Source organism: Brachionichthys hirsutus, chromosome 16 (genome assembly GCF_040956055.1).
Source record: "Brachionichthys hirsutus isolate HB-005 chromosome 16, CSIRO-AGI_Bhir_v1, whole genome shotgun sequence".
Classification (NCBI taxonomy): domain Eukaryota; kingdom Metazoa; phylum Chordata; class Actinopteri; order Lophiiformes; family Brachionichthyidae; genus Brachionichthys; species Brachionichthys hirsutus.
The window spans coordinates 4643384-4660469 of record NC_090912.1 but is presented as its reverse complement, the minus strand read 5'-3'; the positions used below and the strand labels follow the sequence as shown (position 1 = coordinate 4660469).

General features: G+C 45.7%; 2 protein-coding genes across 4 annotated transcripts; both read right to left on the bottom strand.

Annotated features, from left to right (window-relative positions):
• Positions 1-1192: 1192 nt before the first annotated feature.
• On the bottom strand, positions 1193-9533 carry recql5 (RecQ helicase-like 5). Its single transcript, XM_068749794.1, has 19 exons — positions 9434-9533; positions 8988-9109; positions 8387-8908; positions 7928-8024; positions 7726-7837; positions 7471-7633; positions 7258-7340; positions 4616-4834; positions 4415-4511; positions 3739-3775; positions 3592-3650; positions 3089-3159; positions 2919-3009; positions 2670-2810; positions 1978-2537; positions 1855-1900; positions 1555-1767; positions 1393-1465; positions 1193-1317 (listed from the first exon to the last, which is right to left on the bottom strand). Exons 1-19 carry the CDS (start codon positions 9531-9533, stop codon positions 1193-1195), a joined length of 2931 nt encoding a protein of 976 aa, XP_068605895.1.
• Positions 9534-10067: 534 nt separating this feature from the next.
• On the bottom strand, positions 10068-13524 carry si:ch211-120g10.1 (butyrophilin subfamily 3 member A3). Of its 3 annotated transcripts, none has more exons than XM_068750100.1 (10): positions 13406-13524; positions 12542-12624; positions 12336-12434; positions 12083-12184; positions 11864-11998; positions 11649-11786; positions 11491-11542; positions 11381-11407; positions 10888-10914; positions 10068-10799 (listed from the first exon to the last, which is right to left on the bottom strand). In XM_068750100.1, exons 2-10 carry the CDS (start codon positions 12599-12601, stop codon positions 10240-10242), a joined length of 1200 nt encoding a protein of 399 aa, XP_068606201.1. In that variant the 5' UTR covers positions 12602-12624; positions 13406-13524; the 3' UTR covers positions 10068-10239. The 3 variants fall into 3 exon arrangements, with proteins under 3 accessions (XP_068606201.1, XP_068606202.1, XP_068606203.1); XM_068750101.1 differs by having other exon boundaries at positions 11864-11995; XM_068750102.1 differs by lacking the exon at positions 10888-10914.
• Positions 13525-17086: the final 3562 nt, after the last annotated feature.

Here is a 17086-nt window from a genome sequence, read left to right as displayed (position 1 = left end):
CTGGGATGACTGTGCGGCTCAACATCGGTGGAATCTCCTTCATGGACACAAAACTGCATGCTTTTCCTGCACAGTCACACGTGCACGTATTCCTTCTGTCATTGGCTTGCTTTTAGCCCAGATGCTCAATAAAGATTTCAATGTGTTTCATCGGGAACATGTTTGTTCCACAGGTCCATCCGTCACAAATTGCCCATTCTGGTATTAAATAATGAACCAGTCATTTAAATTCACGGCATTTCTTTAATTTTCAACAGAGTCCCTGAAATTGGACACCAACAGACAGTCCTGATATATTACCCTACAATCTAGGTCGTATATTTACACATTTTGTAACTACAGATGGGGCATTTTTATTTTGGCTTAAAGTGAGCACCTGTCTCTTACAAACTTGGTCTGGACTCTGGGTGTTTGTGTCCCCGTCATGCAGACTGTCTGGTAAACATGTCGGAGTGAACGGGCGACGCAGGGACAAGTCCGACCTCGGTGTCCATCGCAGCTTCAAGGACACTTCGGGTCTGGAGACAAACACTGTGGCCGCCTCATAGGCCTGCCAGCCACTATAGCGAAAGGAACGGTTTCCTTCGCTAGAAACTATTTTACTTAAAAAAAAAATATATATATATAAACAAAAAATCCAGTAAAAGAGAAACCTCTAACCAACACTGGTTTAACAACAACAACAACAACAAAGCTGGTCCTTTCACCACTGAACTGAAACATCAACAAACGGACAGCTCGGAGGATGAACCCCGGCTAACTTTGGTGATTCCTGGCCCTTCATCTTGCAGTCAGGCCAAACTTTCAATGTGACCAAAACATCTGCAGAATGATTTTCACATTAGCCTTAGTGGCTCTTTCCATCTGATGCTAATCTGGAAATGTTAGCATGTTTACATCCTTAGTTAAAATTGTCAAGAGATTTTTTACACTTGCTAATTTTTGAGCCCATATTAGCATTGCCAGTGAGTGATATTTACACCACCCGTAAAGTAAAATCGCTTCAGATGTAACACGAAGAACCATTAGTCAAATTATTTACAGTTTTACCTCTGGCTTAAAATAATGCTGACAATATGCTGATCAAAGCAAAGATCCTGGAGAAGAAAAAACTAACTTCCAAGCAGCAAATCAGTGTACCGGTAAACCTGGTCAGTAGAAGAAAGGAACATTAGCTACATGTCCCTTCCCATCATGCCTTGCGCTTGGCAGTCGTAGGGCCGTCCTTCATTTTCAGGTGCTTCCAGTCGTCCTCGCTGGCACAGCACTCGACTTCGCTGAAGAACTCGTCAATGAGAGCGCTGGCTTCTGCTCTAACTGCGAGCACAGAGATGAGCTTTTTAGTGGGAAGGCCATCACATGCAGCAAACACATCCCCCCCCCTTTGCTTACCTTGGTCTTTCCCCATACCCCCCGCCTCTCTGAGAAGGTGCGACAGGTAGCGGGCAAACGCCTTGAACAGCGCCTGCGACAGAAGAAAGCAAAAGATGAGACTTTTGCCAGAAAGGTTAGCAAAAAGGTTTTTTTTTTTGTAAATATCCATCCCTCTCTCACCCTGGTGGCAAATCTTTTGCTCGCATAAAACGGGTCCAGGCAGCGAACCACAATATCAGCAGCCTCCTTCAGTGACACGGGCCGATGGCTCGGGGGCAGGGGGCTCTCCCGCACCTTGGGGTTGAAGGTCACTTTTCTGCTTTTTCTGTGTGCACAGCGGCTGCGCTTTGCTGGAGGAGACGACTCTCCGTCCACCTTCACATCGTCTGTCGACTGCACATAAAAGAAAAAAACACACACATGCTAACATTCACTGAGGGGGGGGTAGAAATGAAGACTGGAAAGGAAACAGATGCTTACCCCTGCTGGTAGACAGCGCTCAGCTTCTTTCTCTGGTTCACTCTGTCTGTGGGGGGGAACCGATGTTAGGGCTGAGAGAGGAAGTCTTGTCCATCATCTTAAAATGCACTGAAAGCGTCTTACTCTGTAACGGACTTTTTCGGTGCATCCAGCGGCACTTGTGATTTCAAGGTCTCCTCCTCGTCATCATCACGTATGACAATTACATCTTTACGTTTCTCTCGGGCCTTGCGCCGATTCCCGGACTCCAAAGAGCTAAGCACTGCAGCTGCCATCCTTTCAAGGGGGTCGTCCCGCAAGCCATCGCCGTCTTCGGGAATGTCTTTCGCACCATCCTCCTCCTCTTGGCACGTCTCCGTCCTTTTGTTCATCACAAAGTACTGAGAAATGTTGCAGGAATTCTCTGTTGCGTCTGCTAGCTTCCGCTGCTTCCTTCCGACCGCGCCCGCCTTCGTCGGGCGAGCCGCGACGCCATTTGTTCCGGCTCTATTGGACGACATTGCAGCCGAAGAGCCATCTTTGTTTGTCCCTCCAGGGCCCCCTGAACTGTCGCTGCAACGCCTGCCGATCTCCGGTTCGGTGTTAGATTCAGAATCTGAGCGGGAGGGCTTCAGAAGTTTGGCAGCAATCGCGTGGGGGTCGGACGAGCCCCTCTGGCCTGCCCCGACTCTTTTAGGTTTCAACTGGAGGATGGAGGGGAAACACAATGTTTATAACACCAGGAAGAAGAAGAAGAAGAAGAAGTGCCTTCATGTGATATGCAAATGCATCAAGATGTACCCTCAGGGGAAATAGAAAAGTAAAGATGATCTCACCGAGTATATCTCAGACGCTGAAGTGAACCCTTGCAAATTCGTAGAAAAGGAAGATGAGACGGACGCCTCCTCTATTTCTCTGCATTCACCTGCCGTTTCCCCCCCAGCAGAGGCAGAGGCCGTGTTCCTTAGCTCTGTTCTCTTGAAAACAAAGATACAAGTTAAGGGAAACGCCCTTAACCCCCCCCCCAGAAAAATGTGAATCTGAACTCCTCCAATGACGCTGTGATGGAAGAACCAGTCAGTCACCTTCTTTAAGAACGCAGCTTTGTAAAGGTTGGCGGACTTGCTGCTTCTGAAGATTTGGTGTTCCAACTCCACCGCTTGAGAATGGACTTCGCTGCAGAGACAAGGGCGAGATGTCAAAGTCGAACATTTGCTGCAGATATAGCACATAAAGCGTGCGCCAGCTTACGTACGTATGAGAATATCCTGCCTCCTGGCGGTGAACTAACGCATCCAGCAAGCAGTAGAAACCGTACTCTCTGGCCTGAAAAACAGTATATTTGCAATTCATGACATTTTTATCAAGGAGAAAAGTATGAAATTGAAAATTAAAAAAAGAAAAATGTTTGTATCAAAGATCAAGAGTTTCTTTTTTATCCATTAGGGATACAGAAATCGAGTAAAACTCCTAGAATGTTTCCAATGAAATGCCCTGTCATTATATCAGGGTGTATTTAGAGTGTATATTCAAATATCCTCACAGCTTTGACATTTTTTCCAGCAAAACCTTTTTCCAACTCTGAGGATTGCAAAGATTCAGATTGTGAAGCTGCAGCTTAAACCCAATGCCTGAATGCCAGAGCTGAATTTACATTTCCCCCCCAGCGGTGCTGCGTTTCCACCGCCGCTCTTCACACATCGGTCGAGCCACTGAACAGGAAGACGTGAGGAATGTGTCCCTGGCATCGTGTCTTACCTTCACGCTGAGCGAGGAGATCCTCTGACTGTCGGCCTCTTTGAGTGGACAGTCGGGATCTGTACAGGAGGACACATGGTTCAGAGAGCGGTACAAAAAACGCACAAGTAGCCACTAGCATTTCCTTTTATTGTCCAACATACTAACCTGGAGCAACAAAGTTTTCACTCGGACAGCCAGTTCCCTAAAGAAACACGGGCGTAGAGAGGAGTCAGTCGTCAGAAGCACGAGAGGAAACGACCCACTGGCACAAAGCCTCCATCACAACCGTGCGCGTTGTCCAGTTAACCCTTACATTTCAGGACAACCCCTAGCTGAATCTTTTGTGTGGCGCTACTAGGAGGAGCTCCATTAAGCTCTGCTTCTCCCGCCATCGCTCTACTCGTACAACGAAGGCACAAACGCCCCCATAAACGGCTAAATAAATACATCTTTTGAGCTTGGAATAGATCGTTTCTTGGTTTAACGACGGCTTTAATTGAGCGATTGCCAGCTGTTCTGTTCTCGTTACTCACGACTCAGAATGTATCTGCGATTGTTTTTTGGGTGAGATATCACTTCAAGCAGTTGTGTAAACTGAGCCATGTTTGCTTTACTTTACAATCAACGCGCTTCTGCTTTTATGCATGTTGTAAACTGGACAAGCTTCTCTGAAGTCTACGTAACACAATTCCACAAGTGGGAGTGATTTAGCTCTTAGCAGGGCCTCAAAGCCTGCAGCCAGCAGCTGGCACACAGCTGCGCAAAGGTACAGCACAGTTGTTTTTTTGCTAGTTCTGAGCAATTTTAAGCGTGCCAGCGTACGCCGAAGATCATGCATCACCTTCCGCATGTTGATTTGCTTCTCGTAGAGTTCAGAGAATTCCTTTTTCCGCTTCCTGCCGTCATCCTCAACGCAATCGGTGTCCCCGTCGTCGTACCTGAGAGGTGGAACGCCAGCATTGATCAGCAGGTTATTTTACACTGTAAAAGTAAAAGGAAGTCCATCGACAGTTTCAGTTAGCATCGTTGAAGTCGCCCTTGCCTTTCGAAGCCGTAGCCCTTCCTCCCTCCTCCGTAAAGATCTGCCTGGAAACCGAACGGTCCTTTGGGCTCTTTGCTCTGAACTCCGATTTTGGTGCTGAGGGAAGTCGCTCTCTCCAACTGGGCTCGGACCATTTTGGGGTCGCGGCAGAAGTCGCAGGCGCCGGCGCAACTCGGAGTCTCGTCTCCGAAGAACTTGGAGATGGTGGCGTGGCGACAACTAGAGGGAAGTGAACACAAGTCAGGACAGGCTGGCTCTCCATCATCCGCTAATCGCAGAGCACATCATCGATCAATGATTTGTGTGATGAATTCAAGAACGTAAACTGAAAACTAAACTAAAGCCACGATTCTTATTACTGCCTGCGTGCGGTATCTCTTCATGGACTGCTAATAAGAACGCACCAGAGCAAATGAAATCTCCGTTAGTGATATAATTCGTGTTTATTTCAGATTTTTGGGCTCCTCCTCGTTCCTGACGGCAGCTCACCCTCCTCGTGCATTTTATATGTTGCTATTTAAGTCACATTCTTCGTTTTTTTTTTTTCAATTAAAAACAGCCTCACACTTCTGTTTGAGATGGAGGATTACGTAACACAACAAACATAACACACACACACACACACACCCTGCACCACGAAAGAGTGGAGCAGTTCAACCACAGGAGGTGGGGAGAGACAGGGAGGCGCACGGAGACATGCGCTGGTCCGAGGGAGAACGGCAAAGGCAAAGACTCCCTGCAGGCGGACTCCGTGTGACGACCACAGCCCACGAAGGAGAGAAAAGCAACACAAACGAGGACAGAAGCAAAGCAAAGACGGGCGGATGAGTAAGAAACAAAAGGTTCTTATTTTTTTTATTTTTTTGCATCAAGTCACTTTTGCTCTCCTTGAGCATAGAATTATTCCTCTTTAGCGTACTCTCAACCAAACTGCTCATCCGAGGATTCCTCTGGAGGACAGCGTCACGTCTTCACCGGAGTAACACGTCTCCACTTCACCAACTGCTTTACTGGCTTCTGTCTTGCAATCATTTTTCATGTCAGTGGGGCTGGGCTGAGCGTGAGAAAACAAGCAAACCTCTGGAAGGTAGGTGCCTTTCACTGCGTGTGTGTGCGTGTGTGTGTGTGTGTGTGTAGCTTGAGAAGGAAAAACCACAGAGAACTACATCATCTTGAGAAGAACGTTTAAGTATATATAATTTAAAGGACTTGTTTGACTAAATACTTTGGGTCAGTAGTTAATGCAGTGACATTTTTGTGTCTGAGGATTTTCTCACTGTTCAAATGCCGTCTGCAAATGATCAGAGTTCTTCTTTAAAATACCGAGAGAGTCCCTGGGGTTACAGTAAAAAGACCGAGGGACTGTTAACCACTCGTCAGCTGTCCTGAGCAGCAGCTCCTGTAACTTTACGAAGGTAAGCGGATTTAATTACATTTCTTTGTTTTATTTGATTCAAACTCACTCACTGCTAGAAAACTAAAAGACTTTCTTCTTGCTTGAAATCTTTGCAATATCTATTAAAAAAAAAAAAAAGAAAGAAAAGGGGAGCGCTAATGGGGAAACTGATAAACAGTTTGAAATGTTCATAGATTAACAAAAGTCCTAGTACCGACTCGTGTCAACACACCAGCAATGCTGTTTTCACAACCCGGGGCTTTGGTAACAAACAGGAGTTACATCCTGATCACAACGGCCGTGGGCAAATAAAGGAGACGGCAGTGTCAATCTAGTTCACGCTTAACTCTTTCACCGGCACACCATCCAGATCTTTTCTGCTCCAGGAGGATGGATGCCAAGGAAGAGGTGCTGGGCCTCCTCAACAGGCTAAGGCTGAAGCTTCAGGATCTACCCAACGCCACCCCCGTGGAGCTGGGAGCTTTCCTTACCCTCCTAACCTTCATTTGTAAGTCGCCGCTAGCACTCATTAATGCGTTCTAAAGTACGACGTAGCTCGTGACGCTGTTTTCCCTTCCCCTCCCAGTGTTGGTCCTCCTCACCATGGTGTCGATCTGCCTGAGCTCCTGCTACGGCTGCTGTCGCAACGGAAAGAGGAAGCGGGCCGGATATTTGAGCAAATGATGTTTCACCGCGCATGGAGGCCTGAGAGGTCGTAGCACGGCGCATCCTCAAGACTCATGGTTGTATAATCGTATAAAACACCATGACATTGCAGTCAGCTGCAATGAGGCCTCGTACTGGTTGTGCGCAACTGTGCAAAAGGAGCCCAACCCTTAAACACCAGAGGAAAAAATCTGACTGGCTGACAAAAAACACCCGAGAAAACCACAGGATCTTCAGGACAATCTGCATTTCAACACCCCAGAGGAAACAGTAGGGGCAGCCCAAAATATATGTGTGTGTGTGTGTGTGTGTGTGTGCATAAACTGGATAAATGCTCTCCGAATGTGACCATTAATCTGATTAGCAGCAATTAGTCGCAGTGATATAAAGAGGAGGGTCGTAAACGCAATGTTACACGTTTTCGTAAACGGAACTGTATGTCCTCCTTCAGGAGAGGAGCTTGTCTCAAACCCAACATTGTTCCCTGTCGCCCTCTGCTGGGAACTTACTGAGTGGACTACACCAGTATAAAAAAAAGTGTGAAATTAAAGTTGTTTACTAGCATGAATACTTTACTCACGAGTCTTGCACACAGTACGACACCATGGCTTCAAAGTCCGTCATGGCCGTTTTGTCCATCTCCCTCATTGAACCGCGTTTTTCCTGCAGACATGTTTAACAAAATGCTCACGACCATTGAAACAATGGTGATTTTTTTTTTTTTTTTTACACACATTTAATGTGCATTTGTTGTTCTGTATGAAAATGAGACCTCTAATGTAATTGTGCTGACCTGTTTGCGGGCAATCTCCTGTTTAATAAGGAAATTTATCTGCGCCCTGTCTTTTGGGGCGTAGTAAACGCGGCAGGCGGAGGGCAGGCCGTCTCTCCCAGCCCGCCCGGACTCTTGGTAGTAACTGGCCAGGGATTTAGCCAGGTTCCAGTGAGCCACAAACCTGTGATAAAAAAACAAACAAACATTAGCTCATAAAAGCAAACATTTTTCAGCCAAACACACAATTAAAATCACAAAACCTAATCGTCTCACCTGACGTTGTGTTTGTCAACTCCCATACCGAAACTGATGGTGGCTACAATAACTAGCACCTTCCCGTTCATCCACTCATTCTGTGCCGCTGTGCGATCCCTGGCATTCAAACCTACAGCATAGGAGCAGAAGACAAGCATTTGAATCAAAACACTTTCCTGTTTGCTAATCCAACAGCCTACATGAAAGAATGAAGCCTAACCTGCATGATAAGCCTTGGACAAGATTCCAAGTTTGGTTAGCTGGAAGGCCACAGTTTCACAGCCGTCCCTGGTCCGACAGTACACTATCCCACAACCCTGTTCACAAAACATTTCAGGGTTAAAGGAACCAGGGGCTCGGCCTGCTTCAAAGGGAAAGATTAAATGATCACTGGCTGCAGTGAAAACGAGACTTCCACGCTGCGCTTTAGTGGAGAAATAGGTGGGAGAGACCAACTCTAGGTTGCATACAAATTCAGTGAAATACTTTTAATGACATACAATTCTGAAAAAGTACATCATACTTATATGTTGGACATATTGCCAGCACATTAAAAACAAACTTTTTTTTCCCTCCGACTAGTCTAATGAAAAACAAAACACGAAGCAGGCTTTCTATTCAACTATTTCCGTTTTCATCCTGAATCGATAATTCTCTCATATAACTGAAGTCCACTAACCTGTCCGACAGAGCCGTTGTTCAGTTCCAGCGTCTTCTTAATAAAGGCACATAGGTGGCCACAGGGGTCGGGAAGCAAATCCCTGAAGATCACGTCATAGTGCAAATTGCTACGGAAGACGGGTTTAACAAAACGGAGTGGCGAGCGTAGCCTCAGGGACTTGGCGATGTCCGTTTGAACCGCCCGGGGGGCCGTCGCCGTCAGGGCCAAGCAGGGGACCCCTGGCATGCGAGCACGTAGCTCGCCTAGTTTGAGGTAATCTGGCCTGAAATCATGACCCCACTGGGAGACACAGTGAGCCTCGTCCACAGCTAAATAGGACAGCAGATTACGAGAGCACAAGTCCGTCAGGTAGGGCTGGAACGAGCGAGAAGCAACCATCTCTGGAGTGATGTAGAGCAGCTTCAACTTGGGACTGCTGCTTCCTAAATCGGCCAGGATCAGCCGGCGCTCACTCGCTGGGAGTTTGGAATTGATGGAGCACGCGGGGATGTTGAGGCTCTTCAGGCGGTCTACTTGGTCCTAGGGAGAAACAGGGCGGGATTTTCAGACATTTGACACACATTTGAGGGCTTTGTCGATATTTCTTTTCGAAACTGACCTGAATGAGAGCGATGAGCGGAGAGATAACCAGAGTGATACCCTCGGCCAGAACTGCCGGCAGCTGGTAGCAAAGGGACTTTCCTGCTCCGGTGGGCATGCACACAAACACATCGCTCCCCCCTGCAGACAGCAGCACCATCGTTATATTCAGTCATCTTCCTGACCGGGTCATGCCGGATTCTATCCCAGCATTCAGCGGCCGAGAGGCGGGACACACACCCTGGACAAGCCGCCAGTTCATCGCAGGGCCACACAAAGACAGACAAACACACACATTCACACCTGGGCAATTTAACGTCAGAAATTTCAGCTAATTTGTATGTTTTTTGGTGGTGGGAGGAAGCCGGAGAAACCACGCAGACACGTAGGGGACATAAAGAAATCCACTGATATAGATAGTTATTAGGAAAACACACACAAAAAAAACAATTACAGTAAGTTTACCCGCAACGACCGCTTGCACGACATCTTCCTGCAGCTTCGACCGAAAGTTGTCGAATCCAAAGTGTGTTTTTAAGTCTCTTTTTAATGTTGTTGCCGCCATTGTCGTTATTTTCCGGAAGAAGACTAGACGGCGCACAACAATGACGTCACTGCGGCGCATGAATGGTGACGAATCTTTTTGTTTTGGGGATATTGGCGGTAGTATTTGAAACGAATATTGGAAAAAAAAAAGTTGTTATTATTTTAATCAAGTATTACATTCAAAAACTGTAGCGTATTGCGTTATGACGCGCGAGTTGAGTGCGCGCTTTGCCTTTCGCGCTGTTCTGTTTTGTCCCTGTGGAGTTGCCGTAGGGCAGAATAAATTACTTCATTTATTTATAATGATCTTTATTGTATTTCTCTACTCCCATGGCATTACTGTTTTATATACACAAGACCGTCTAATATCTGATGCCTTCATAAAAAGACCACTATGAGACATGGAGTTTGGTCTATTTGTTATTCACAGAAACAGACATTTTAGTGCAGGGTTAATATTACACAGTACATTAATATAATTTTCGGATACAACATATGCAAATGCACAGGCAAAGAGCAGCAGTATATTTCTACAGTAAGGAAGTGTTTCCCCCCCCCCCCCCACAATCACATTATAGCAGCAGAGTAAAGAGTGTGATCACATAGTAGAGCTATTCAGTAGAATGATGATAGTGATTTACATCAGGATCTCAGATTCCTGTCAGGGATTATTACTTAACCTGATTTATTGCACTTTATTATGATCTCTATTGACAGGAGGAGACTCAACCCCAGAGGCAGGGTGCAGGGCAGAGACATTGGGCCTTAGCTGTTGGAGACTGGATGACCAGATCCTTGACAATCTCCACTGTGCCAAACAGTGGGAACATCTTCTCAGTGAACCTCTCATTATAGGTGTAAATATGGCAGTGCTTATCTACATCATAGTAGGACAGCTGGCCACAATCGAAGTCGAGGTGGATCCCCACCTTGCGGGGAATGAGGTCAGGTGGCAAGGCAGTGAAGGGCACTGTCAGCGCCTTCAGCTCAGTGCCCCGCTCGAGCCGCAGTGTCAGGTAACCTGTATCTGCGTTCAAGGACTTGAAGCCTTTCCTCAGGGCCGATTCCCTGGCCACGCCCAGCCGCCAGTCCCTTTCGCCCACCTCTACCTCCCAGTAGCGGCGGCCAGAGGTGAAGCCCTCGACCCCGACGGCGCACCACCAGCCATCAAAGCGCCGGTGGTAGTTGGGAACATCCTTTCTCTCGAAGCCACAGCGCATCCTCTTTTCGTCACCAGAGATGAATAGATCGGGGTTGGCCGTGTCCAGATCCAAAGTCACATCCACTGGGAGGAAAAGGTTATACGTTAATATCAGAATATGGGATAGGTTATTGATTACGAGACTATAATTTCATTAGTGAATTCTGCATACCTGCAGCATCTGAGATCCATTCCCACACTACAAAAGGAGAGGGGGGGGTGGGGGGGGCAACAACTGATATTAGTGTATCCTAGAGTTGCGTTGCCAATATGTTAATAAATTCTGTATTACCAGTTTGAAAGAAGTGCATAGAAATATTCTGATGATGCTGTTGTCAGTACTGTAATCTCAAAATTATAACTGACGCACTGTGTGTGTTCTTAATCTTTTTTAGGACATTATGTAATACTGAAATCTTCCTTTGAATGCTCTTCTTGATGATGAACCAGATCACCATGTGGACGGTGTAAACCCAATTCGGAGGAGAATGAGCTGCTCGGCGGAGGTCTGCGCTCTCCGAATGTTTTTCTAATTGTTTAATAGATTATATGACAGCGTGACGTTGATGTAGAAACAGTCAACAGCAGCTGCACATGTAGATAAATGGCTTGTATATTGGCAGGTCTGTTTTCTAGTGTGTGCTGATATGGAGTGTATCACTCACCTGGTAGAGGAATGTAAGATGTAGCACCTAAACAAGAAATAAGAACTCATGAGGAATTTTATGATTTTAGGTGTCCAAAATCTAGTTTGATTCAGAAATGGTTCACAAACCAATCTTCTGAGTCCTTTGCTTCCACGCGAGCCACTGCTGCGGTACGGTGTCCTGCAAGGACGTAGCACACAGGTTTCTATCACGCCTGCGTTTCACTGACCAACATTAAATGTTTGAACATGAAGCTTACGCCTCAAATTGTTCGATGATCTCTTACCTTATCTGGGCGCTGCATGATTAAAGTCCACATCACCAGCTCCATGGCGGACAGCAGATTGGGTATACGGCCCCAGCGCCAGGCTGACTGCAGGTCCTCCAACGCCTTTACCACAGGTTCACCGGGCCACACACTTTGCTGCAGGATTAAAAAAAAAGGCTAAATACTGTTATTGTATCGGTAACCTGGAATCAGGTTGTCAGAAGGTTCCCTACCTCAGGCTGAGCTCTCAGGTCCTTCATCCAGTTGCGGATCGCAGTCTTAGCCTGCAGCAAGTTCTGCTCCCCAATCGGTTGGAGCTGGTTAACCCCACCCATCTCGGGCCAGCCGTCCGTCTGCATCGGCCTCTTCTTCACACAGAAACACGTGACTTCAGTGACTGTCTCACATCGCCCCTTCTATATAACTTAAGGATGACCTTCACTGGTAAGCACCTTACTCTCCAGCATCGAGGCCCACTGCAGAACAAAGGTCCTGCAGAGAGAGGCAGGCCAGGTGTCATCCTGCGTCCAGATGTGCTCCAGGATGGCCGACCTCTGCAGAGACAGAACAGGGGTAGAGGGGTTAAGACAAGTCCGTGCCGTCTCCTGATTCCTCATTTGTGAAAATAAAGACAAATGAACATGACGATTTGTAACTTGTGCTTGTCTAATGATCAAAACATTTTTTTTTTAGGGTTAATGTTACCTGGCACACTCGGCTGAGTTCTCGAGCCAGCTCCGCAACAAACAGCTGATCCTCATCCAGAGGCTCCTTCTTCTCCTTCTTCCATCGTTTGTGAGATTCCTACAGAGGGATTCAAAATTCAAGTTACTGTGGGGCAAGTGGTTGGTCCTGCACAAAATGCACACAAACACGTATGCACACAAAACACAATGATTCATTCTCCATACCTTTACTTTGGTCGTTAAGCTTTTGGCTGGCTCCACCATGAAGTGAAAACACTGCATCATCCTGGCTGGATTGTAACGGAGCCCTACAAAAAAATAACATACATGCATCTTGGTTTAGAGTAGACAACAATTTACAATAATCTATGACTTATTTACCTGCAAAAAATCTAGAAGGGTCACAGTGGAGGGATCATGTGTATCAAGTATGATAAATTTGGTAATAAAGGTTTAACTGGATCAAACTAAATATCAATCTGTATGGTAACCTCTACCAAGGAGTTTATGTTTTCCACTCCTGTCCATTTACTTGTTGCTTTGTTCTGCAAGATTACACAAAACCTACTGGACAGTTTTCCATGACTCTTGCTGGGAGGATGGGTCCTAAAGTCTTTTAAATGTTGGTGCAAGTATAGGTAGAGGAGATTCCATTGTGCTTTGATATTTTCTGATGAAGAAAATACATCTACACGCAACATATTTCAGGCAAATCTAATCACCTTGATAATGAGTTTGTTCCACTGAGATAGTTTTATGTAATCCCAAACTGAGGATGTTTTTTTACATAATTACATTTGTACATATGTCAAGCCATTACTATTTGCATAAATTATAAGACCACAATATATGAGGCCTACTTTATTTTGTTGTGAAAATGATCATTCAAGATAACCCTGAAGGTGAAAATATTCAATTATTCTTGTCCGTACATGCGAATAGAGATTAAGAACATTATAAATGGGAAAGCATGACTCAGCAGATTCCGCCCTTTGAAGATGGCAGCTGACGATGACGCAGGAGGTAAACAAACATCCGCTATGCGACTTTGCGGTAAAACTACATCATGTCTCAGGACGCACATGTTACCTTTCTCCTCAGACCTCCGGGAAACGCGTCGATATTTCCTCTTCTCTGGTGCAAAACGAGTCCTTCCTCGCTACGACAAGTGTTTGCTGTGTCCTGCAGCGACTGACCTTGTTTACGCACTAACGAGACTGACAGTCGGCCGGTCGGGAAAGTTCGTTTTTCTCCGTCAGTGACGCGAAATTGTCCGGAAGCTAACGCAAATGTATGACGCCTATAAAATGTTATTATAATGTAAAAGTTAATTCAAGAGACAACACGATTCATTCCCAAAAACGTTTGTGGTGGTTTACGTATCATTAAATAAAAATCCATCTTTTGTTTCTTACACCCTAACCTTATTATTATTATTATTATGACACATTGTATTGTTTACTATTACTGTAATAAACCTTATTAGTAATAAACATTACTGCTTATGTTTTTATATCTGCTGAGAACTAAACAGACATTATTACCATATCATTCAGCATTTCTCAGCAAATTAATTTAAACTGGAGCAGAAAATTTAAAAAAAAAGCAGCCAATGAGAAACTAGTTGGAAAAGCCTGTAACTACTGATCTTTATAGGGTAATTATATTATGACTTGTGAATAATAACCTTCACATGTGTGTAAATCATACACCCATAATGTTCTATTGTATGATTATAGTAGTCCAACAGAGCAATATAATTATTTTTTACTACATTTGTTTAAGGGGAACAATGACACATTCATAAATCATTTTCTTTAATAAATACAGTACATCAAATGACATGTGTACATTGCTTAAAATAATCAGGATCAAGAATAAAATAATAGGAAAAAACAAGACACTCTCCATTGTTTTCATTTGGCGTTCACTCGAAGGACAAAACAGCAATAAACATGATCAAGCATGGAATGAGAATATGAGAAACCCTGTTTCGTTCTCCTTTAACACAAACAAATCAAAGTAAAAAATATACACATTCATAGTGTTATTATTACAACTTCACAGAAGGTGCTCTCCTTTTCACCTTTGAACATTCTCCCTCTCCCCGGGCTGAACCCACAGCACGTAGCGTAACGACACGGCGTCAGCCGTGTGCAGAACTATCTCTGATGATATTACAAATGAGACAACGAAGCATCTGGCTCAGGATCAGCAGAGTAAAAACCAAACCAAGTCTTTACTGACGAATCAGGTAGTGGCCACCTCAGTAAATGTTCATGTCAGCCACTGTCACTAGTATTTTTAACATTCAAATGTCCACAGCTGCTGCCCCCCCCCCCCATCCCTTCCCTTCCTTTCCCTTCCCTGGGGGCTGCAGCCGATCTTTGGCTCCTGAATTATCACCCGTCTCTCAGTTTTACCATTGAGTTATTCAAATCAGCTGAAATGTGAAGGATGCATCCGACGCTCTCATGTTCATTGATATGAGGCCGTCTACCATCATTCATTCGTGGTCAGCTGGAGCTTTTGATCAGCATCACACAGGTAAAACAGCCCTGTGAGGTGTTTCAGTCTCTGTGTGGGTGTGGATGGTGGCAGGAAGGGAGATGCCCACATCAGGTGAGAGGATGTTGTACGGCAGCTCCACGGACTGACGGATGCACTCTTCATATGTGGGAGGAGACTGAATGGGGGGGGGGGGCAAAACAGGCACATTTTAAAACAGATTTGTAAAATACACTCAGTTGCTAATCTGTTTTTACTATCTGTATTTAATAAAAGAAAAAGCTTTGGGGTGAAAGGGTGATATTTCATCTTATAATAGTGTGGCATACAACACAGCAAAGAACTTCACGAATCAATCATTTTAGAATAATTGGAATCCATTTTGTTGTAGGTTTACTTGAAACATCTGCTTGAAACATCATTAAAAAAATTACATGTTGATATTTATATTACATCAGTCTCTCTCTCTCTCTCTCTCTCTCTCTCTACAGCAAACACCAGGAAGATATTTGCTGTCCCAGATTTACACTCCCTGACTGGGTCATTTTATAGTTTAATTGCTTGAGAACGCTCAAGCGACAGGAACAACCCTGCAATCCTCTGCTCTGCACAGAAGTCACACAACAGACGACAAAGTGTGACCTCCGTCCACGGCTCAGACACAGGTACCTCGAGTCTGGGGCTGAGAGTTGAACGGGGGAGGGTGACTATTTAGTGAATATTGATGGGTCTTCTCGAAGGCAAGGGGGAGTGTCTTTGTGTGTAGAAAGAGAAAAATAGAGAGCGGGAGATGGGCAGCCATGCTAGGAACTGTTTATTTAAGGGGGAAAAATGGAAGACGGGAGCACAAAGCTGCATTCCCAGGCGCTGTTTGCGCTCAGGACGCAGACTGTAATTATGTTTGATGAGCCCTTTTCTCATTACCTTGTTTGCTCAAGCGTTGTGGGAGTCAAAAGCCAGATCAACACGGCCAAACCTTGAAATGGCGTGGCCGGCACAATTCAGCAGTGAGCAATAGACAAGCTGATAAGACATCCTGTTCACTGTGCTCTGAACGCAGTCTAAGTCTTCCAACAAGCTCATATATCCTAGGAGAGCGTGGTTATAATAGAGAACCCTCTTCTTATGATCTCTATTCACTGTGAACATGAGGGGGGTTTCCGTAACAAGAGGAGTTTATATTTCCTATATATAATAGGAGTCAATATCCTGACACCTTGAAGCACTTCATTGTCAGAGCATTAGTGAACATCGAGCTCCGCGACACGGCCCTGGTGGCTAATTTTAGCCTACCTCGGCTTCAATAGGTCCATTGAGGCCGAAGCGATCTGCAATCATCATGTGGATCTGCCTCTGGCGGTCCTTCTTTCGAACACTTTCATAGGAGGGGAGCCTCGGTGGGGGGGCCTCCAGTGTGGGCAGGCTGTAGCTGGAGGGCAGACCCACGTAGAACAGCTGAGCGGCCTGCGACGACAGAAGCGGGAGCTGTTATTTCCTGAGACATTGTGTATGGAAGACTAAATGAAGCCCATCACTGAAACCCACCCAGAGCTGTGGAAAATAGGGGCCACAGACAGTAAGACGATTCCGAGACGAATCGACCCGCTTGTGATGATAATCTGAGGAGCGAATCCCAGCGCAGCTTAAAGGATCTCTCTCACCTGAACGTTGTCCTCCATGATGTGAGTCCGGTCGAGACAAGGAGATCCCACCAGTGTCTGCCTGCTGTTGTGGTACTGAGAAGGAACATCCTGAAAAACAAAGCACATTGAGTCTCCGCTCCTTTTTCCTACTCTGTTGTAGCACTACTCAAATGTCGTGCCTTGCAGCTACGCTGCCTTCAACCCGTTCCACTGGCGTCGCTCCATTTCGTACCTTCTTGCACGTCTCTCTGTAAGCTCTTTCAAAATGCACCCGCATCCATTTTGTTTTAACTTAGAACATAAAGAGCCCTTGTGATCACGCTGCGGTTGAGAGCGACACAAATCTATTTCATGTTTGCCTGGGATCGCTGTATTTGACACACATTCTACGACCAGTCTGCTGCTAAACCCCAGAAGCATCACCACATGCCCTGCATTCCTTGCTGTGGCAGCAGCTACATCTGACCAGAACCACCATAGCTGAGAAAACATAGATGTGAGTGTTCTTAGCAGGAGAAAGGTGGCCGTTCACATCGCCATCACATCGGATGTTAAGGCTGCTGATGAAACGACACGCATCCGAGCGCCGGCGGCGTGAACGAGGCCTAATTAGTTCAAC